At 42.5% G+C, this 23,273-nt stretch overlaps 1 protein-coding gene across 3 annotated transcripts in view; it reads left to right on the top strand.

Annotated features, from left to right (window-relative positions):
- DENND5B (DENN domain containing 5B) overlaps nt 1–23,273 on the top strand; it is a 476,583-nt gene that overhangs the window by 392,608 nt on the left and 60,702 nt on the right. For all 3 annotated transcript variants that reach the window (XM_029600012.1, XM_029600011.1, XM_029600010.1), the window contains 3 exons: nt 11,351–11,496; nt 17,197–17,315; nt 18,212–18,399. In XM_029600012.1, coding sequence (XP_029455872.1) covers nt 11,351–11,496; nt 17,197–17,315; nt 18,212–18,399 — 453 coding nt within the window. The remainder of the gene's footprint in view (nt 1–11,350; nt 11,497–17,196; nt 17,316–18,211; nt 18,400–23,273) is intronic.

Here is a 23,273-nt window from a genome sequence, read left to right as displayed (position 1 = left end):
GCCTTCTGTGCTGTAGGTGTCGGCGGGCACCGTAGACACATCAAGCTCCATGGACTCTTGATGTACCAGAAGAATGGCATCAGCCTGAGCGTCAAGTGCCATGGGCCTCGATGTGGCAGAGTGGCAGCACAGATGTGTGGTGTTGCGTCTGGCCCACGTCTGCAACCAGGACTGCTATAACAATCACCTTCAAAGCCATCAAGATGTGGGACTGCCATGGAGGCCATCAGGTGTGTTTGCCAGGAATGCCATTTGTTGCTGCTCTGACAATGCAAAGCATCATCGACGAGGCACCAAGATCACCATTGAGCATCCTGGTTGCCCTTGAGGCCATCGACCGTCGAGGCTCCTGAGAGCCCTCAAGTGCCACTGGAAGCCCTCGGGTGACAGGGGCTTTGGGCCTTGGATGACCTTGGTACTGTTGAGCACCGGGGTTGCCATTGACCCGGGGCATCCAGGGTGTGCAGTGATATGATGCCCTTAAGGCTCCTTTGCGGTGTCCTGAAGAGGCACCAAGAGGTATCCCATCACTGGCCTATGGCTGTCGGGCACCATGGATTTCTATGATCTCAGGGGCTCTGAGCCACTGGGATTGTAGGGCATTGGAGTCCCCTCCAGGTTTTGAGCACCATTGGTGCTGACACATGCTAGGGTTGCTGTTGAGGCTATTGTCAGCCATGGGTGCTGGCGAGGGATGCCATCAAACTCGCAGCATGAACGTCGTCAGGCATATAGCTGAATTAAAGGGAACTATCGATTGCGCCGACAGTCATTGGTTCCTTTGGGCACTGATGCGACATGTCAGTGCCATGTTGGGGCCACAGAGCCTCTGCCTTCATGCATCACTGGTGTCCTCTATTGATGCTTTCAGACACCGGGGTCTCCATCGGTGCCGCTGACCCTGAAAAGTTTTGGACTTCATTGTTAGTGAGTCATGGGTGCCGCTGGCTGTCAACAACTGCAGGCTCCTGGGATGGTATTGATGGCACTGTATACTGTCGCACCGGTCAAGCCTGCAGCGCGGTCACGCACCATCGAAGCCCTGGTTGTGGCATAGTTTGGTGCCATTGATGCAATCCATCATTGATGAGCATGAGAGCACTATGGGCATTGTCACCACAGTATGCACCAGTGGTCGTGATCAGATGCCACAGGACACTACCATAGAGCACCATAGGCACTGTCTTATGTTCTTATGTTATGTGTATATAATCATGGCTGAGGTATTGATACCTAGACCAGGTTGGTGGGAAGTCTCTTCTGAGATGACTGACCCTGCCCGGGTACCCTTAGGGATTCTATGCTGGTGAAGAAATCCTGTTCTGCAGGGGTTTGCTCTTGTAGCATCCCTGCTTCCTTTTTCTTGGTGGAGTGTTTCTGGATTTCTTCCCTGGAGGGTTTGTTCTCAGTTCAGCTGATCCTACCAGCCCTGAGAGGTCCTACCCAGGGGGCAGCTCCCTTCTGGAATTGGCAGTGAGTTTATTCGGTTGGGGTTGAGATATACAGCCTAGCAGCTTTTCTTATTCCTGCAGTCCAATGGTCTGCCACCTTTGTTCTTTGCTCCTTCTGACTTCTACTAGAATGTTGGGCTGAGGGAAGAAAAGGTAAAAGCATTCATGGTATATCTTAGTGTATACCTGCAGGGAACAATACATCACCTTTTTCCTGTTTTTTTGTCAGGTTCTGCCAGTACTGCCTTTAGCTTTTCATATTTCACTGGGTTGTCCAAAGTGCCTTCCTGCTCACCTGAACTATCCTGTAGATAGGATGGATAGGCCTACTCTTGACAGGGGCATTTTGGTGAGCTTCAAGCCTAGCTTAACTCCCTGCTCAGGGGTTGGGTTAGTGGTCCCATTTCAGGGATTACCTTTCATTCCTTGACACTCTTGACGCTGGCTTGCATGGTCAGCTATGTCTGGTAGGGATGTGAATCGTTTTTTGACGATTTAAAATATCGTCCGATATATTTTAAATCATCAAAAAATCGTTAGGGCCACGATACAATACCAATTCCCCCGATTTATCGTTAAAAAATCGTAAATCGGGGGAAGGGGGAGGGCAGGAAAAACCGGCACACTAAAACCCCTAAAACCCACCCCCGACCCTTTAAATTAAATCCCCCACCCTCCCGAAACCCCCCCCCCCCAATGCTTTAAATTACCTGGGGATCCGGCGGTGGTCCAGAACGGCGGCGGTCCGGAACGGCCCCCTCAATAGAATCGCGTTGTCTTCAGCCGGCGCCATTTTCAAAATGGCCGCCGCAAAATGGCGGCGGCCATAGACAAAAACGATTCGACGGAGGAGGTCGTTCCGGACCCCCGCTGGACTTTTGGCAAGTCTTGTGGGGTCAGGAGGCCCCCCCAAGCTGGCCAAAAGTTTCCTGGGAGTCCAGCGGGGTTCCGGGAGCGATTTCTTGCCGCGAATCGTTTCGTACGGAAAATGGCGCCGGCAGGAGATCGAGTGCAGGAGGTCGTTCAGCGGCGGTCCGGAGCCTATCATCCTAACATGAGGCACACTTCTGCAAATGCATTCTGTCCTTCAGATGCAAATGGATCACAATTTATTTCTGGAGGGCTCTCTGGCCCCATTTGGTTTTTCGGTTATCTTGTGACACTGAAGGAAATTGTGCAGTCTTCATCCAAGAGTTTTTTTGGTTGCTTCTCTAGGCCTTTTCCTGTATCCAGGAGGTTCTATACCTACTGTCGTCAAGGTTTGTTGATCCGAACCCTGCTTTGTAATATTTTCCGTGATGTGAAGTATGTTTCTTGCTAGCATTTGCATCACTCCTTTGCCCTAGACGCCTCTGCTATGCATTGTGGTTTTGTGTCTGTCTATTCTATGGTTTTCTTTTTGTAGAACCCAACTCTTTTTACCACCTAGACCTGTTTTATGGTCGGCAAAAGGGAGAGAAGTGGTGCTTTCAATACCGTGCGGTTACCGCTTATCCTGCCTCGGGCAGCCTTTAGCTTGGGAATCATCCATGTGTAAGGACTGCCATCCTGCTTGTTCTCAAATAAAGCAGAGTTGCTTACCTGTAATATGTGTTCTCCAAGGACACCAGGATGTTAATCTTCATGAAACTCACCCACCTCCCCTGGGAGTTGGTTTCTCCATGTATTAGCTTTATCATGGACTAAGGGACTCTGCTCAAGGTACAGGGTGATAACTATGGCTGCACATGCTGAGTAGGGCATGTTTAAAAGTTCTAGAATCTTTGAGATCAAAGTTCTGGACTGGGCTCCATCCAATGATGTCACCCATGTGTGAGGACTGCCATCCTGCTATCCTCAGAGAACACCTGTTACAGGTAAGCAACTCTGCTTTATCTGATAAGTTCACCTCACCTCACAACACCTGATTTATCTGGATAAGGTTTATCTGGACATCTGCAGCAGTTGGCACATTGGGAAGTTCAGATCCTGTGATTTGTCCATCTGAGTTCCAACTTAGCTGAAGAAACCACTTGGGTCCATATTCAGTGATCAATTTTTGCAAGTCTTCTAAATGCAATATTTTTATTTTTTAATTATTTTTGGGTCCATTTATTTCCTTCTGTTCTTTTGAGCTTCTAGATCAACTGGAATGCATCCTATTGGGGAGTCCTTTGACATTATGAGCCTTCATTTGTAACTACTAAGGGATCCTCATATCTCCCCAACCTCCATTTAGCAACCACTTTGAATATGGAGTTAACATTTGCTAGCTCTTGAGCCATTTGCTTTTTGAAACCAGCCTGATGGCTCTGTTTCAGTACTATGCATTTCCTTCTTGGGAGATCAGGGTTCAATTCCCCAGCCCACCTTCTGCTGCTCAAGCTAGCAGGAGAACCTGCAGAGGGAGGAAGAGAGTCTCTGCTGTTGCACAATGGTAACACCTAATGGTCAGACTCGAGGTGCACACATACCAGATTTCAGATGGAGCCATGGTCTGTGGACGCTAATCAAGGGGTTGTTACTCCAGTGCTTGGCCAGAAAGGGGCTGTTTAAGAAATGATAAAGGAATCATATAAAACATTTTTTTATGCAATGGAAAATATATATGAAATTTGTACTTCCCATTTTCAGCACTCAGGAGAGAAATGATGTGCAAGAAAGCAGAATGCTTTTTTTCCCATGAATAAGCAGGATAAATCAGCCACACAAGTAGGTGATGTCATCTGATGGTGCCAAGACCACAAAGCTTGCTCTCTCAGCTCAGAAAAAAATAAAAAGGTGTTTCTGAGTATGTGAAGGCCTTAAGAACATAAGAACATAAGAAATTGCCATGCTGGGTCAGACCAAGGGTCCATCAAGCCCAGCATCCTGTTTCCAACAGAGGCCAAAACCAGGCCACAAGAACCTGGCAATTGCCTTCCTGCACAACTGCCTGCCATGTGATTGTCCTCAGTTCTTTTCATCCATTTATGTGAATGAATGTATTTTGTTTGTAGTTCGCTTGATTTTTTTCTTCTTAGTTAAATTTTTCATTTTTCCTTTATTTTGCGAGTCTCTTAAAAAATAAGATTTTGTGAATTTTTCAATGTAGTTCAAAATTGAGATCAACTTCATGATGCCATGCTTCAAGAGATGTCCTTATGCAGGGTGAAGATGCCCCTAACAGATCATCATGACCAGTGTCTAAGATGTGGTGCCTGCACTTGCATATGCTTGCATATACCCCATGGCCAGAAGATATAGGGGCCACACACTTTAGAATTTCCTGGAGTCACCTCACACATTAACAGGAAAGAAGAGAAAACCATCACCAGCTGAGGGACCTTTCCCTGAATCAAAAAGGCAGAGTCCTTTCATGCTTCTTGTCATGATATGTCACCATGACATGACACCATTCCTCTTCCAGTAAAAAGGAAAGTCGCACTCTTTGCACCAAAGTACACTGGTATTATGCCACCACATTGTCATCAAAGCAGAGAAACAAATCATCCACTACAGCACAAAATGCAGAAAAGAGATTGGCATGGAGAACAACGCTATCGGCTAAGTCTGTCTTTGGCACAGATATTCTGTCAGTGTCATGACTAGGCAGTGGAGCCTTGTCGATGCCAAAATCATCTTGTTGTTGAGAGAAATTTTTGGCACACAAAGCTGAAACTGGTAAATTTGGCTAAGACTTCACCTACAAAAGAAGATTCCATTAGCTATGCTAGTTCTCATCCTGGAATCTGATGGTTCTTCTCCGGCCATTCCTCTTCCAAAAGAGGAGCAACATCCCTTTGTTGAAAAAATATATGGCTGGAATTTAAGCGTTTTTTATATGCCACACTTGTTATTGCCTTTACAACAAATGCAGGCCAAGGCTATTCCAAACTTTTGATTACAGATACAAACATTTTTCCTTATTAAATATAGACAGCCATCCAGCAGGGGGAAAGCTGCAGTATTTCAGACCAGTAAGTACTAAGGATCATAAATCAAGGATACTAATTAATTTTCAAATATACTCCCTTGAGCAATCCTCTAGTGAGATTTCCACTAGATAGTGAACAGCTCAGACTCCTCTGGTAAGAGCTGACATACCTTCTGATGGCCAATGCAGTAGAATAATTCCACTGCAAGAAAAAAACTCAAGGTTCTATTCTAAATACTTCCTGATTCCAGAAAAGATGGGGTGGTCTCTGACTTATCTTGAACCTCAGGAATCTCAACAAGTTCCTAAGGAGAAAAAATCAGGATGAACTCTTTAGGTACCACCTTTCCTAAATTAGATAACAACTGGCTTTCTTTCCTGGACTTCAAAGATGTTGGCATTCACATTTTGATTCCCAGTGCCCACAGGAAATTTCTATGCTTCACCATAGCAAACAGTAACTACCAATATCATGTTATCCCATATGGCCTTTTAGCAGCACCCAGAGTTTCACGAAATGCCTTGCAGTTGCTGCTTACCTAAGAATGAGAAATGTCTTTGTTTTTTCCTATGTGGATAACTGGCTAATAGTATCCTATTCCCTTCAGGAAACCTATTCTTCTCTCCATCATACCATGAACACACTTCAATCTCTAGGATTCCTCATCAGTTTTCCCAAAATCCAACATGAATCCTCATATAATCAACTCAATAGGAGCCCACTTTGACACATCAAAGGGGAAAGTGTTTATGCTTCAGCTGAAGGCAGACGAGTTAATCAAATTTAGTTTGAAATATCATAGAACAGAGACCAGCCTGACTCTACCTCTTCATCAAAATGCTAGGACACATGGCAGTAACAGTTTGTTATCCCTTTTGCAAGTCTTTGTTTTCACATGAGGCAAGCTTAATCGTGTTTGAAATTTCAATGGAAGCAGCATTTTCAACCATTAAAATATCCATCACTTGCCTAGACTCTGAAATGGTGGTTGTACCAATTAAAAACCAATTTTTTCCACCAACCACAATGTCAGGAAACTCTGACAGATGGACACTTCATCTGGGAAACATTTACTCTCAGGGGAATCTAGTCACAAAAAGAGAAAAAAAAGAGAAATTGCTTCTTATAAACCTGGAATTGTTTTATTTATTTTATTTTATTTATTTATTTATTAACTTTTATTTACCGACATTCGTGAAGCACATCATGCCGGTTTACAATGAACTCAGGTAGAAAATACAGCATAAAAATAACAATATTAATAACAATAATAATAAATAACAATAACAGTTAACCATATGAGGGGAAGAGAAGGGGAAGGGGACAAGGCAGAAGGAAGATGAAGTAAAAAACAAATTAAATAAGAATAGAGGGAAAACTATGTACAGATAAAAAATATACAGGAGTCAATAACCTAAGAATAGATACCAGTAGCTTACGTACGGGTTTCATTAACTTAAGAGGGAAATAATGAAGAGTTGAATGACTGCAGTATTAACTAGGCGACGGAATTCACTCGGGAATTCACTCGGAAAGAGATTATTTAAAGGGAAGATTGGATGGGTAAGGGTAAGTGGTAGACTAAAGGGAAGGGGGGCGGCCGGGAGGCGGGGGGTCATTGGGAGAGTTAGGAGGGAAGGGGGGTAGGGGAGGGTTGGCCGGAGGGGGAGCAGGGGGAGGATGGTCGAGCAGGGAGGGGCTGGAGGGGGGGCTGAGGAGGAGAGGTTTAAGTTTGGTTTGTGTCGGGGTAGGCCTGTCGGAAAAGCCATGTCTTGACTCCTTTCTTGAACTTGTGGAGTGATGTCTCTTGGCGTAGGAGGGTGGGGAGGGAGTTCCAGAGGGTGGGGCCAGCGATGGAGAACGCTCTCCCTCTGGTATGAGATGAATGTGCTGATTTGAGGGATGGGGCACAGATTCTTATAAACTTTGCCTATGAAACTGTCCACAATTTGGAAGTGGACAGTTTCTTAGGGGATATTTCTCCTAGGTTATCTACCTTCCTGAATACTGGAATCAGATAGACAGATTAAGCCACCAACTTCAACTTCAACTTTGATTGTGTAGTTTTCACTACACAATCAAATAATGTGAAAACCTTTCCAACATTGGGCACTCTGAAACAGACTTTTTTGTAATCTTCTTTACCAATAAGCTTCCTATGTGCTGCTCCAGGAGACTCGCAAGGGACAGTGATGTGTAACATGAGATAACAATGCTTTTTCCCCCCATTTCTATTGACATCCAGGACAATCCAAAAACTAAGAAGAGAAAGAAGACAAATTATTTTGATAGCCCTTTTCTGGCCTTTTTAAGTTTGGCTTCCATAGCTATAATGCCTAGCTGTTCCACAACCAAAAAGCCTGAGGATATTCCCATCTCCCATCACACAGAACAATGGGATTTTCCTGCATCCCAACCTTCACTTATTGCTACAAACAGTGCTACATCTTAAAAGTAAAATAGCTTATCAAGTTAAGGCTTAAGCAGCTTCTTTGACACATTTTCGGTCTGTTTCCATAAAAGGTATCTGCAAAGCTGTTACTTGGGCTTTCAGTCATATTTTCATTGCTCTTCACAGCCTAGAAAAATGCTTCATTCCAAGTCAGCAGTTTTGGTCAGGCAATTTTTCAAAGCCTATTTAACAAAATCCTTCCACTCTATCATACTAGCCCATATAATATGGGTAACATTTATATACTAAAATTCTTAAACAATAAAATGATATGCAACCCTCAGCTTTGGAGTCCCCACTTGTGTGGCTGACTTTGTCCTGCTTGTTCACAGAGAAAGTTAAGTTGCTTTCCTGTAGCATGTGTTCTCCATAGACAGCAGGATAAATCATCCACACAATTCCTCCCACCTCCCCTTAGAGTCAGATTAGCTTGCCATAAAAACTGACTCACGTAATGGGTGGATGTGCAGGAAGGCCCACGCATGCTCAGAAAAGCCACATCAGTTTTCCTGAGCTCTGAGAGAGCTTTTCTCTCTGAACCATCAGAGGGCATGACCCATTTATGTGGCTGACTTTATCCTGTTGTCTCTTAAGAGAATACCTATTGTTACAGGTGAGTGACATAACTTTATCCACTGTATAGATATTTCCTCTCTGACCTGCTGTTCAGTTTCTCTATACCTGTGTGCTGTCCGCCCCAGACTTTCCATTTATAATACCCATAGCTAGAGCCCCCATTTTTTTTGTAACAGCTCAGTGGTAGATTCTGTAGGAAGAGTTAGAAAATTCTGTAGAAAGATTTCTGAAATTCCGTGGCATATTTACATAGATTTGCATATTAAAAAATGCAAACTTTATTTTACTTTGTAAAAATTGTCATTTTCCAGTCTTTTTATGTATCTTGATAATTTCATTTGTTTTGGGGGGGTTTTGTGTGGGAAAGTGATGTTTCTTTTCAGAGAAGAGAAGGGATACTTTTATGTGAATGGTGAATGAGGTGGGGAGAAGAATAGGAGGATTGGAGATAGGGAGGATGGCCGAGGATGTGAGATCCAGGACCTGTGTTGGGGAGGGAGGGAGCATGTGAGATCCAGGACCTGTGTTGGTGGGATACAAGACCAGACGAGGAATGAGGATTCTCTTTCATTCTTAATCCCACCTGGCACCAAAGAATGGGAGAGTAAGTGAGAGAAAATCCCCTCTCTTAGTCCCCATCCACACACAACTCAATTCTATCATGCGTGCACACACTGGTACAGTCCTCTCCCTCCCCCTTTTCTCTCTCATGCACACATACTCAGGTGCAAACTTACCACTAGATTCATCAAGCCACGATGTTTTCTCGCAGGAGACCCTCCTGCGAGAAAACATCGTGGGGGTGTCGCCTCGATTGTGGGGCCCCTCCCCCGAAAACACATCACAGCTCAATGGTGCGTTCTTTTGTGTCGCGGCCAAACACCGTGACACAAAAGAACACCTAACGGGACCGCCATCATATTATAGGGCCACTGGCTGGCCAAACGGGGTGGTTGAGCGGGGGCATTACTGACCCCCATTCAACCCAGGGTAACTGATCGAGGTGGCCCTGACTCTCCCAAAATAATAAAATTTAAAGTATGCGCATAGAGACTGCCCCCCCCCCCCCCCGATAGACAAGCCACCCTCCCCCTACTACCCAGCCATCCTGATAGACAAGAATCAAGTGGCCGAGGCAAGGTGAGATCGGCACCATTTTGGAAAATGGCACCAACCGGGATGGGTGCAAGGGTGCATCCGTCCCCAGCGCAGGATCAATGCTAAGGTAAGGGGGTCTCTGGAGGGGGGGGCTTGGACATCAAGCGGGGGGCTGCAGCCGCGCACATACTTTAAGCTTTAATTTTATTTTGGAGGAATTTAGGACCACCTTGACCAATGGGCCCAGGTTGAAACAGGGTCAGCAATGACCCCGCTCAACCTCCCCATGAGGTCGTGGTTTTTTCTTCCCCCGTTGCTTTAAAAGTACGGCGGGAGCCTTGGGACCCGTGTTAGGGTCCCGGGTCTCCCGCCGCACATCTAATGCTTACCAGGGAGGTGGGTGTTTTATCATGGCTGACCACCTTGGTTGGTCACAATAAAATATTTACAATGAATTACCTAGCAATGACCATCTTTACAAGTGTATACATTATTCATGCATGCAAAGAAGGTCGTTGTAATAAGGGAGGGTTTCTGGGCGGGAACATGCAAAATATTGTGTATATCGTGCGATATAATGCACATTAGCGCCCTAATGTGATTTGATGAAATATCCTGGTAGATTGTAAGCCCTCAGTGAAATACCTACTGTACTTGAATGTAACTTGCTTGAGCTTCCAATGGAATAGCCTAGTGGTTAGAGCAGTGGACTATGAACCAGGAGACCAGGGTTCGAGTCCTGCTGTCGCTCCTTCTGACCTTGGGCAAGTCACTTTACCCTCCATTGCCTCAGGTACAAAAACTTCGATTGTAAGCCCTCTGGGGATAGAGTACCTGAATGTAAACCAGTGTGATATCTCAATTGAGATCGAATGTCGGTATAAAAAATAAAAAGGGTGAGCTCCCCCTAGCTTACACTCTCATCACCATTATCCCCATGTGCCAATCCCATATCTGGTGTCTCAGCTGCACCTTTGTGCCAAACCTCCTTTTCCCCCAAATTTGTCCCCCCTTCTTCCTCTGGTATGGAGCCAGCAGTAAGAGGAAGAAGAGAACAGTGATACTTTGTGCCATGTTCTCCTTCTCTGCCACCCTAAGCTGGAGTCATAGTTTGAGTTGCATAGCACATGTTGTCCTGCACAGTTTAAACTGTGACACTGGTTCTTGGCAGCAGAGAAAGATGATGAGGAAGGGAGGAGATTGGAGGAAGACTACCTGCATTTATTAGTTGGATTTATTATTCATCTTTTTTAATGATATTCACCCAAGGCGTAGTTGTGCTGGACTGCCTGCTCCTGTTTTTCTGTAAAAAAAAAACCAGGCAATTCTGTGGCAAGGGCAGAACTGCAGGAAACCAGGGGCCTTGCCCATACTGCAAAGCTTGCCTTTCCTTCTATAAAGGATACAAGATAAAACTTTCCCATCCTATTTCAAAGAGGCTGAATGAGAACTGTATAGATATTTAGGTTACATTCTTTCATATTAACAAAGTTTGCAAGTGTTTAAGAATGTGTCATTGCCACTGTTACTGAGATCAACAGATATTCTCCATGATAGTTTTGTTTGCAGTATGCATCAGGCTCGTTTTCAACCTTGAGCTTTTCTGTTTACATCTCTGTGTAGACTAGAAGGCTCTGTTTGGGCCAGCTTGCACTAAAATACCTTCTTTCACTGTCTCTGCCACTCCAGGTCATGAACTTTGGAATTAGATTTCCATTGTCTCTGAATTGTTTCATTTTGTCTTGTTGGAGTATTATAGTGATTGATACTAAAAGAATAAATTGCTAATTAAAATTGATTCTATGTATGTAACATCTTTTAAAATACTTTTTAAGTACATGTGAGTTTGACTCTATATATTTTTGTTGTATTTTCAGTGATTCCATATAGGGTTTTGATAATACCTATTAAAAAATTAAGCAATGCGATCATCACATCCAATCCATGGATTTGTGTCTCAGGAGAACTTGGTGATACTGGAGTAATGCAGATTCCTAAAAATCTCCTGGAAATGACCTTTGAGGTTAGTGCTTTTTGGTTCACCTTGTGACTGAATTCATTAAACTCTGATCAAACAGCAAGTGGTCCATGTCTTACGCATATTCAGGCTAAGGAGTAGCATCCTTATTAGATTGAGGCTTTGGGTCTACTTTGAGGTCTTCAATTCTCAGACTACATATTAAATGCCAAAATGGTAGAAATTGTTCTGAAGAACAAAATTACTGGCTATCTGAATAGATATGCATTAATGGGGCAGAGCCAACATGAATTTAACAAAAGGAAGTCTTGTCTTACAAATCTGTTTTGTTTTGTTTTTTGTAGAAGGGGTTATAGACACGTGGACAAGGGTGACTTGGTTGATATAGAATATTTGGATTTTCAAAAGGTGTTTGACATAGTTCCCCAGGCTCAGTAGGAAATTATAGAGGCAATGTCTTATTGTAGATTGGTAACTGGTTAAAATGTAGGAAACAGAGAGTAGAACTAAATGTCATGTCTCTCAATGGCGAAAGATAAATAATGGAGTGCCCCAGGGATCTGTACTTGGATCTGTGCTTTTCAATATATTTCTAAATGATCTGGAAAAAAAAAAAAAAAGAGTAGTGACTGAGATGATCAAATCTGCAGATGTTGTTGCGGTCCCGACCGCTTCCCCTCTGATCGGGCTCAGAACTGCTTACCTCCGCACCGGCAACCGCAGGTTCCCGCATGGCCCAGGTACCGGAGCTCTCCCTGCTCACCCATCTTCCACGTGGCGGATGCCATTGCTGACTTGTCCTCCACCGGCCTCGCGCACGCGCGCAAGGACGCCCGTCTTGAGCGTCCTGCTCCCGGAAGCCCGGCTCCGCCCACTCTGATGACCTCACGCCCAGCTCCCAATATAACCGGCGCCCAGCCGTTACTCAACGAGCCTTGCAACGAGGTTCCCAACTGCTTAGTTGTTGCCAGTTGCGCTTCCTGATCGTCTCTCTGCGTTCTGAAGACTCCGGTTTGCCTCTGACTATGCTTCTGCCTGCTGCCCGCCAAGACTCCGGTTTGCCTCTGACTACGCTTCTGCCTGCTGCCCGCCAAGACTCCGGTTTGCCTCTGACTACGTCTCAGCCTGCTGCCCGCCTAGACCCCGGCTTGCCTCTTACTACTCTCCAGCCTGCCAGCCCTTTAACCAGGCTACCCGGGCCGCTATCCATTTCAGGCCTTTCTTCAGTGACTCTCTGACCTTCCTGGTAGGCTTCCGGGCTGTAACTAGACTTATATCTCTACTTCTCACTGCAGCTCCTAAGTCCCAAGGGTTCGGGCCCCTACGGGCTCCTCCCGGGGGGGGTCCCGGGCTCCGGGTGAAACCTAGCCTGCTACTGTTTCCGCCTCCCGGCCTGCCCAGCCATTGGTAGGTCGGCCCAAGGGTCCACCTTCTACCTTCCGACCTGCCTAAACCAGAACAGATGTCACAAAATTATTCAAAGAAGTTAAATCATAAACCAATTTGGAGAAATTGCAAAAGAACCTTGGGAGTCTGGGGTATTGGGCATCTAAATGGCAAATGAAATTTAATGTGGGTAAGTGAAAAATAATGCATATAGGTAAACGCTGCTGTGTTCTGTATTAGGCATCACCACCCAGGAAAAGGATATTGGAGTCATTGTGGATAGTACTTTGAAATCCTCGACTCAGTGTGCATCAGTGGTCAAAAAAGCAAATAGAATGTTAGGTATTTTAAGAAAAGGAATAGAAAATTAAACAAAAGATTTCATATTGCATCTGTATTGATCCATGGTGCAACCACACTTTGAGTATTATGTGCAGTTCTGCTCACGCCATCTCAAAAAAGAGAAGGTACAAAGAAAAGAGACCATTATGATGGGATTGTAATGGTTGCATTATGAGGAAAGTCTAAACAAGTTAGGGCTCTTCAGCCTTGAGAAAAGAAGTCTGAGAGGAGATATAATAGAGGTCTAAAAATATTGAGGGGTTAAACAGGTAAATAGGGAACGGTTATTTATCCTTTCCAATAGGACTAGGGAACAGTCTATGAAGTTAATAGTAGCACATTTAAAACAAATTAGAGGTTTTGGGACGGGGGGGGGGCGGTTATTTTTATTTTACTCAGCATACATCGCAAATTGTGGAATTGTTTTTGCCAGAGAATATGGTGAAAGTAGTTAGCATAGCTAGGTTTGAAAAGGGTTTAATCAAGTGCTCGGAAGAAAAGTCCTTAAACCACTTTTAGCCAGATAGACTTGGAAAAACCACTTCTTATCCCTGGTTATGAGAAAGAAGGTTTGGATTTATTCTTTGGGATCCTATGGAATACTTGAGACCTGGATTGGCCATTATCAAAGACAGGATGCTGGGTTTCAAGGACCTTTTATCTGACTCATTATGGCATTTCTTATGTTCTTAAAATGCCTTTTCCTTTTTTTTTTTTTTATTATTGCATAATTACACACCACTGCCTAGAGTGCATTTATAATTTTGAGAACTAGCAAGTTGGAGGTCGATATCAAAAGCCATTTAGATAGATAACTGAAAAGCTTTCCGTCTAAATGACAAAACAGTGATATTCATCACTATATGCAGCTACGTTCTAGCCACATAAATTGGGGGCAGGTGAAGGCATTTCTGGAAGGAGCCGAGTTAGCCATATAAGGTACGTGGCTAACTTTGGCCACGCCATAGGGCTGCCCTAAAGTTAGCCAGCTATATTTATCTGGCTAACTTTAAGATAGCTGGGTATATTCAGCAATGCTACCATGCCGCTGAATATACAAGTTAGGTTAGCTGGATAAGTGTTTGTAAAAAAAATATTGGTTAGTTATTTAATTCTTCTCTTATGTGCATACATTTTTTCCATTATTCATTATCTCTGCCACCTAAAACATGGATGAGACTGGCCATTGGATGCAGTGATTATGGAAATCAAAGACTGCATGCGGTGATCACCTGAATCACCCTACATATCTTATAGGAAGCAGCTAATATGGTATCAGAAAAGACAGGTATGGGACATATTTCAAAGTCTGGAACAGCTGTACTACAGCCAGGTCATGCAAGTTTTCTAATTTTACCACACCAAATGCCAAATCTTGGTCCTAATTATGATACCCTGGAAATTAACCACAGGGAAAGAATTGTATGGTCTTAACCAATTATGTTTTATTAAGAACTGTACTATACCTTAAGTCCTTTTAAAATAAGTGTCCTGTGCAAGCAATTAGACTGGGGGAAATAAGCATTTCTCCATCCTTTTTTGCTACTCATCCAAACTATTCGGACATTTAGCAGGTAATTTTTAGTGTCATGCAAAGGGCTAAGGTTCGCGTCCACAAAATACACTCAGACTTTAGGCCAAATTTTCAAAGCTGACTTACACATATAAGTGCCACAGAACCAGTGCAGGCAGACAGACAGACACATGTATTCCATGAAGATTTATACGCATAGGGTCTGGTTTTAGAAAGCATTTACATGCTTAAAATTGTATTTTACACATGTAAATGCACTTTATTCGAGTAAGTGGGCTTTTGAAAATTGCTACAATATATATCATTGACTTGTCCATAGGATTTACTTGTCTAAGTGCACTTTATTCGAGTAAATGGATTTTGAAAATTGTTGTGATAATGTTATATTTACATGTGTAACTCCTTTGAAAATTCACCTGATGCTTTTGAAAATTAAGAGGATACATATAAAATGGTTTCCCAACCCCAGCTCCGCCCTCCAAGAATGCCTGTTTGTAGTGTATGTAAAAGAATACATCAACCCAACTTATGCACATAATTTAACGTTACACTGGACTCTGACTGATTTTCAAAATGCCACTTACACGTATAAAACAGGGTTTTATGCATAAGTCATTTTGAAAATCAAGTCCTTAATTTCCAACTAATCCCAAGGTGAAAGCTTTGATAGTAAGTCATGAGTAATAACTCCAACTAAAGAGTTTCTGCTTAAAGAGATGAAATAATGGTACTATCAAAATAAGCTTTCCCAATGGAGTTCTTTCTCTTTTGAGAGAGCTCATACAGATTCAAGGAGCAGCTCATCCTACTTACTTATGATTGGATAAGTTTTTGGAGGAGAAGTCCATTACCTGCTATTAATTAAGTTGACTTAGATAATAACCACCGCTATTACTAGCAACGGTAACATGGAATAGACTTAGTTCTTGGGTACTTGCCAGGTTCTTATGGCCTGGATTGGCCACTGTTGGAAACAGGATGCTGGGCTTGATGGACCCTTGGTCTGACCCAGTATGGCATGTTCTTATGTTCTAATGAGATATTCAGGGAAATTCTGTCTATTTGGCTAAATCAGTGTCTCTCAAGTCTTGGAGTATCCCTTTGCCAGTGTGGTTTTCATGATAAACCATTATGAATATGCAGGAAATAGATCTGCATGCACTGCCTTCATTGTATGCAAATCTATTTGTGGATATCTTGAAAATGAGGCTGACGTTGTGGGTACTCCAGGACTGGCTTGAGAAAAACTGGGCAAATAATGCAGATAATTTTTTTCACACTTGCGTTTTTAAAAATCAGTAGAAGAAAACATTTTCAAGCAATACCCTAAAATTCCAATTTCATTTTTACTGTCATGCCATTCCTTAGATTTGCTTCAGTTTTTATCTATATTATTTATGCGTTGTACAGGTTAATTTTGGTTGGGCATCAAACATGAAAAGAGATCTAAAGATACCACAGATGCGCTGAGCAGATACAAGCAAAGCAGCCCCAGACCTAAGCTGGGACTGATCTGGAAAGGGAAAAAACAGTTTAAAAAAAATTATAACAGGATAAAGTGAGAAGAAAGAAATAACAGAAAACTAAATCTTATGGTGAAGGAGACCATTTTTATTACAATTGAGTTGCTAAGAGACATTGCTGTTTTAATTTTTATATTGCTTCATTTTTATTAAGTTTAATCCAAATAAAGGGGCAGATTTTAAAAAAGTACGCTGGATTTTAAAAGATACGCATGTAGCCGTGCGTATCTTTTAAAATCCGGGGTCAGCGCGCGCACACCTGCGCAAAATCGACAGCCTGCGCGCGCCGAGCCGCGCAGCCTGCCTCCGTTCCCTCCGAGGCCGCTCCGAAATCGGATCGGCTTCGGAGGGAACTTTTTTTGTCCCCCCCACCTTTCCCTCCCTTCCCCTATCTAACCCACCCCCCAGCCCTAACTAAATCCCCCTCCCCTAACTTATTCCGTTGAGTTACGCCTGCCTCTGGCAGGCGTAACTTGCGTGCATCGCCAGCTCCCTGCCCCGGCACAGGCCGCTGTGCCCGAGCACTCGGCCCCGCCCCTGGACCGCCGTCACGCCTCCGGCCCCGCCCACAGACCGCCACGCTGCCCCCGCCACGCCCCCCAAGCAAAACCCCGGGACATACACGCGTCCTGGGGCTTTGCACGCGCCGGCGGCCTATGCAAAATAGGCGCGCCGGCACGCAAGTACCCTGCACGCGTAAATCCAGCAGGATTTACGCGTGCAGGGCTTTTAAAATCTACCCCAAAATGTCAAGTATAGCGTCTTATGATTTTTTTACAGTTGGAACCTGAATTAAGTTTATTGGACAAGGAATAGGTGCACTTTGAAACTGCATTACTTGAAACCGCCTGCACCTCTGCTTTTTAATTGAATGCAAAAATAGTGTGTGTTAGCAGTAAGTTACTATGATCTCCAGCATAGGCGTAACAGATAAGTAGTGCTTTATTCTTTTTTCTGCAGTGTCAGAATTTGGGGAAACTAACGACAGCTCAGATTGGCCATGATAACTCAGGACTATTAGCAAAGTGGCTTGTTGATTGTGTCATGGTCAGAAATGAAATCACAGGACACACATACAAGTAAGAATTTACTTGTATTCCTTCAGTAGTGTGTGTTTTTATAATTCATTTAAGATTATTTGAATCTTAAAATTTCTTTAGTACAGATTATAAAGGAGTAAATTAAAAGTTGTGTCCACTATGCTAACCTACTTCTTAGTCTGCCCTAGGAAATAATACAAAATCTGTTTACACTGCTGTTAAGGTGTATGGTTAACAGTGAAAACTGCATTCATTGAGCCTGATTTTAAAAAGCATTTACTCGAGTAAGTGGGCTTTTGAAAATTGCTACAATATATGCCATTGAATTGTCCATAGGATTTACTTGCTTAAGTGTACTTTACTCAAGTAATGGCTTTTGAAAATTGCTACAATAGTAGCTATATTTACACGTGTAACTCCTTTTGAAAATTACCCCAATATGTCTCCATTGTGTTAAAAAATAAAATTATATATATATATATATATATATATATATATATATATATATTAATATTAATGAAAGGAACTGTAGGGAATTTCCAGTATTTACTCATATAACTTTCATATTTCCTGATGTTGATATAGTCTACAAAATTAACCATATGAATGCTTTCCAAAGGATACAAAAGTTTTGCCTCACTCAATTTTATATATAGTTGTAAAATCTCAATAGCTTTGATGCCATTTTTTGTAAATTGGGGGCAGCTTTAAGAACAGTGAAATACAATTAATTTTAGAAATTTGCAGATGAATTTTAGGCTTTTAATGTTTAGATTTATTTTATAAAATGGAAATATATAAATATGGTCATTTTTGAAAAATATTCCCTCCCTTCACTTAAAAAAAAAAAAAAGGAAAAGAAAAGCAACAAATAAAGAAAATGCTAAATATAAAAAAGAACCCAAACAACTGTATTGAGCATCTTTGCATGACAGGTTTCCCTGTGGTCGATGGTTGGGGAAAGGAGTTGACGATGGCAGCCTGGAGAGAATCCTCATTGGAGAACTAGTAATGGCGACATTGGATGAGGATCTGGGAAAGCAGTCCCGCACCCCGCCCCAGCAGAAATCACCCACCATGGCTCGCAGACTGAGTGTCACTTCCCTTGCTGGAAAAAATACCAGTAAGCTAATGTCTCTTATTCAGTGCCTGTCTATCTTTTTTTTTTTTTTTTTTTTAATAGTGATTCTTTGCACATGTAAGACACCATAGGTAGCAAATATTGAATCTGTTAAGACAGCTCTTTGATCAGACTACCAATGTCTGCCTCTGTAGAAGGCAGCAAGTCTAGGCCAACCCAGTAGTAGTGCTGTGCACTACAATGCAGAGGGACATGTGTTTGAGTCCCAGCTTAGGTCAGCTAGAGTTGGAGGATGCTGTGAAGATAGCACTCTCAGCACCTGGCAGAGAAGGAGTTAGTCATTGAACAGTGGTGAAACCTAGTGGCCAGATGTAGAGCTAATGATCACAGGATTCCTGAAGAAGCCCTGATGCATAGTGTCTTGTCAAGGACCATTTCTGCAGTGACTAGACTAAAGTAAGTTTGGAGGGTATATAAAATGGGAGAAAAACTCTGGGCAGTTGCAAATGAAGGCTTGTTACACCAGATCCTAAACTGGGTTCCACTTTGAGCTGGAAGGCCAAAGGAGTAGGAAGAAAGTATTGGACTACTGGGTAAAAAAAAGGAATGGGGGGGGGGGGGAGAACTGAAAATTGCCCTACCCAAAACCAACTATGAAGGTTTCCCCTTAATATTGTTGTTGCACATCATCAGTTGCTGTCTCCTTTGAAGCATCCCATAAAGGACCCCACATGGTACATCAGCATAGTTTTCATCCATTTGAGACTCTTGACTCCTGTGAGCTCAAGTACCTGACCTTGGTGGTCTGTTTCTAGTAGTAGTCACTTCACTCTGCAATTTCATCTCTCTGTACATTACATCATATTAACAGTGTGGTTCTCCATGCCCATCCTAAATTCCTGTTTAAGATGATGTTGAGTTTGCATCAATTAATCTCTAATGTTCTTCCCTCACTCACATGCGCATAAAGAGAATCTATGCTTCGCACACTGGATGGTAAAAGAATTGTTGTGTTCTTTCTGGAGCCGACTACAGGCCCCAAGAAATTTCACCCAGCTCTGTTTCTTTTGACTCCATTAATCCAGGCGATACAATGATTTCTTTTCCCTGTTTAAATTTGGTTCTCACTGCTGCTAAAAACAGTTGGCTGTTTTCCCTTTTTATCTGCTTTAATCTGTTCAAGTGTATTAGCAAAGTTAGAGCTACTTTTCACATAGAATCTGCTGTGAATAAACTAAATGTGTGTGTTCTTAGCTAGGCACTGTTAATAAAGTAAACGAGGAAAAAAAAAACCTTTCTGAGGGAGGGGGAATTGGTTCAAACTGCTGTGAACAAGCTTGGGATTGCACATTTTGGTGAATGTTTTTAAGCAGCATTTAAGAAAGTTAGCTTTAGGTTTAAAGTGCCCTCCATCTCCCACCCACCCCTTACCTTGTTTTTCTTATGTAGTCTTGGGGCTGCTGTACAAGGGTAATTAAAATTGAGTGGCAAACAAGGTATCTAGAAACGCCTTATCACACAACAGATGCTCTGTAGTAAAACAAACCTACACATGACTGCTATTCGGTATAACAATTATGATGTCTTGGTCTTAAGGCAGACCATCTGGAAGCTCAAGGCTTGTCCTATTTGCCCTCAACTGTCTTCAGTAACAAAGGAGATGACACAACTAAAAGAGGAAATGTTTAAAAAAAAAACAAAAAAAAACACCTTCCCCAACTGTGCAACATACAGGATATCTGCCCCAACTCCCACAGAAGATTCAGAAACCCATGGAAGAGTAAGACCTGGGACAAAGGGACAACCCACCTTCCCAAATGATACCATACATAACTTGGAAAATGAAGATGCTCCAAAAATGGAAATTGAAGTGGTATCTAAAAAAGAGAGAGACTCAAGATATGCTGAAACCGCATAATATCATCAAGTATCGAAACAGAATGTCCCCTCTGCTGGGAGACAATTTCAGTAGAGTCCAACAGAAACTGTGATTTTTCTGGTATAAAAAGGAGTCAACCCATGTAAAGGCCACAGGCAGACCCTAGATACCTTCAGGAGCAGCTAAGGCAAAAGAGGCATTAAAGAAATATTTCACATCAAACCAGAACTTCCTGTTTGTGGTTTTTATTGAAAGGAACACAGAACAAGTTAAAAATAAATCTCAAAGCTGCTCTGCTCTGACTCTTACAAACCCGAACAGACAATTTAATTTTCCCTTATCATTGAAAGTATACAGAGCCAATAGACAGGTTACAATTTGATTACACATTTCCCTGAATCATATCCTTTTGTCTGTTGCTATACCCAGCAGCCAATCAAGAGTCAGGTCTATAATCCCCAACCCAATCATATACTGATTCATCAGCTTATATTCTTATTCTTATTATTTATTTATATACCGTCAATCTGAAATACAATCTTGGTGGTTTATAATACCATAGCTTGCCCCTTTTTCCATCATCTTAGGTTCAAGCCACCATTTTAGGTCTAAGGCTATATACCCTTTAAGTCTCCATCTAAGAAAGACACTTCATGATGTTTTTTCTTTTAATCCCAACTCCTGACATTTCGCCATCCCTGTAAACAGCAAGTCTTGCAGTTTAGCTATGACTGTGTTCCAGGTGTGAATTTAATTTTACCCTTCATTCCAGAAAGTTGATTGCAACATTTCATCATAAGACTTATAGACATGCAATAACCAACACTCTAAACTGACCTATAATTGTTCCACTGCATGATACTCTTTTTAGAAGCTAGCCTACTTTGAGATCCAAGATCCTCATTGGGTCCAAACAGAAAAGCCATTTTCTACTCAATTCCATAAAACCACAAAATGCTACCAAACACCCTAACAAAAAGCTCCTCCTGCGAGAAGACTCTGTAATCAGAGGCACTAATTTGGATACTCAGTTTGAGGGACACACAGTAGTAAAATGCCTTTCAAGATCCTCAGCTGGCAGAAATACAAATCAGATTGTCAGTACCTTTAAGAGAAAAAAGTAAGGAATATAAAACTGAGGTTATGTCTCTAGGGACAAAATGACCTTGCTAGAAACAGCATCCAGGAAGTAGAGATGTCCAGAATTTGGGGAAGCAGCTTGGGCACATGACACACACAGACTGTTGCCTTTTCGGAAGTGTTACTTGTTTGTGGGAAGGGAAAGGTTAGGTCTTAGAGACATTTCAATATATGGCTCAAAACCTAGCGTAAAGGAGGAGGAGTTTATTTATTTATTTATAGTTTTTATATACCGATGTTCCTGTATAATATACATATCACACCGGTTTACAAGGAACTCAAACTGACGCCTCAGTGGGCAGATTACATTGCAACAAGATAACAAGATAACAAGTTGAATACATTGGGGTTGGTGCAGGATATGGAATAATAAGTCTCGCAGCACAGATGGTCTGCATCTGTCTGTAACCCCCGTTCCACATGGGGGTCACCTTCCCAGCCTTGGGAAGCATTGGGATCACTCTCTCAAGGTGGGAAATCAAGTCTATGGGGCCATGAGCTGGTAGCAGGATATTCTATAGTGCCAGTATAGGCCAAGGACACTCCAAACAAAAAAATAAATTCTAGCCAAAAGTTGTGCTCCAAAATAAAAATAGTTTACTGTAGTTTCTTCAGAATAAAATATGTTGACAAACACCACATAGTAAATGTTGTCAACCAAAAATTACAGTTCTTAATCAGCTCTTCACTCCTTAAACTACCAGAAATTTCTTCTTACTTCTTACTCAATGCTTTTCTTCCTTTAATACCAGTTTCTTCTGTTTCTAGTTACTCAGGCTCCATCCAGACCTATCCTGGCCCTCTTTTAACTTCCAATATTACAGTTGTTTCTCACATCCTGTTCAGCTCAAGGAAGAAATACTTGTGGTGCAGTAGCAGGATCCTCCAAGTTCCCTCTGGCACAGTTTGTCTTCCTGGTCCAGTTCTTACCCTGGTCTAGTTCTTACCCTGGTCCAGTTCTTACCCTGGTTAAGCAAAGGGTTTCTTCAGATTTCCAAACCAGACTTTACAACACGTTAGCTCTTCGTTCAGGCTTCCTGAGATTGTAGAAAAATTCTCAGCCCCATTCCTGCTACTCCTTTCTGTAACCCTGGAAGAGGATCACAGCTCTAACCTGTATCTGTCTTTCCAAATCTAGAGCACCCCAGACTCAGTAGAATCATGGCTTTCTATCACTTTCCTGTTGACTGACTCCATAGAGGCTGTACCCTACTGTTAGTCAAGAAAGCATATTAACACCCTCTGACCAAGAGATCATCTGCAAGCACTGGAACATTCTGACCCTAGTTCCACTGCAGCTTTTTTCCCCTTAAACTTCCTGTGGACCATTTACAGCTTCTTCCAGACCTTACAGATTTACCATAAAGAGAGAATCTCCACTTACCATAAACCTTTTTAATAGTATAAAATCCTATATACTCTGTGGTATAGAGGTGCCACATGTCTGTGAAAGAAAAAAGGATCCTAAATGAGAACTCAAAACCTATATCATCAGGCATTTAAACTAAAGCACGAGGGTGGCAGATAGAAGTCAATGGATTTGAATTCTATCCACAAAGTTGTTGGAGAAAAAGAACAAAATAAGTCCATGTTTAATTGAGAACACAGAGAAGATATCTGGGAAGATCAGCAAGACCAGGGGAAAAAGAGCTATGTGTACAAACACTTGCAATCTAAACAACAAAGTTCCAGATTTGCAGGCCCTAATTGGTGGAGGCAGACTTGACTACTGTAGCGGAGATATGGTTCAGCGAGTCCCATGAATGGAATATGACCATCCTGGGCTATAACCTGTTGAGGAAAAATAGAGAAGGCAAAAAAGGAGTAGCAGCAGCTCTTAAGACAAAAATAATGATGAAAATGACCATCTCCAGTTAGGTGGCAGATTGCATCACCC

Source organism: Rhinatrema bivittatum, chromosome 4 (assembly GCF_901001135.1).
Source record: "Rhinatrema bivittatum chromosome 4, aRhiBiv1.1, whole genome shotgun sequence".
Lineage (NCBI taxonomy): Eukaryota > Metazoa > Chordata > Amphibia > Gymnophiona > Rhinatrematidae > Rhinatrema > Rhinatrema bivittatum.
The sequence above is the reverse complement of the archived record's forward strand: the minus strand, read 5'-3'. Positions and strand labels throughout refer to the sequence as shown.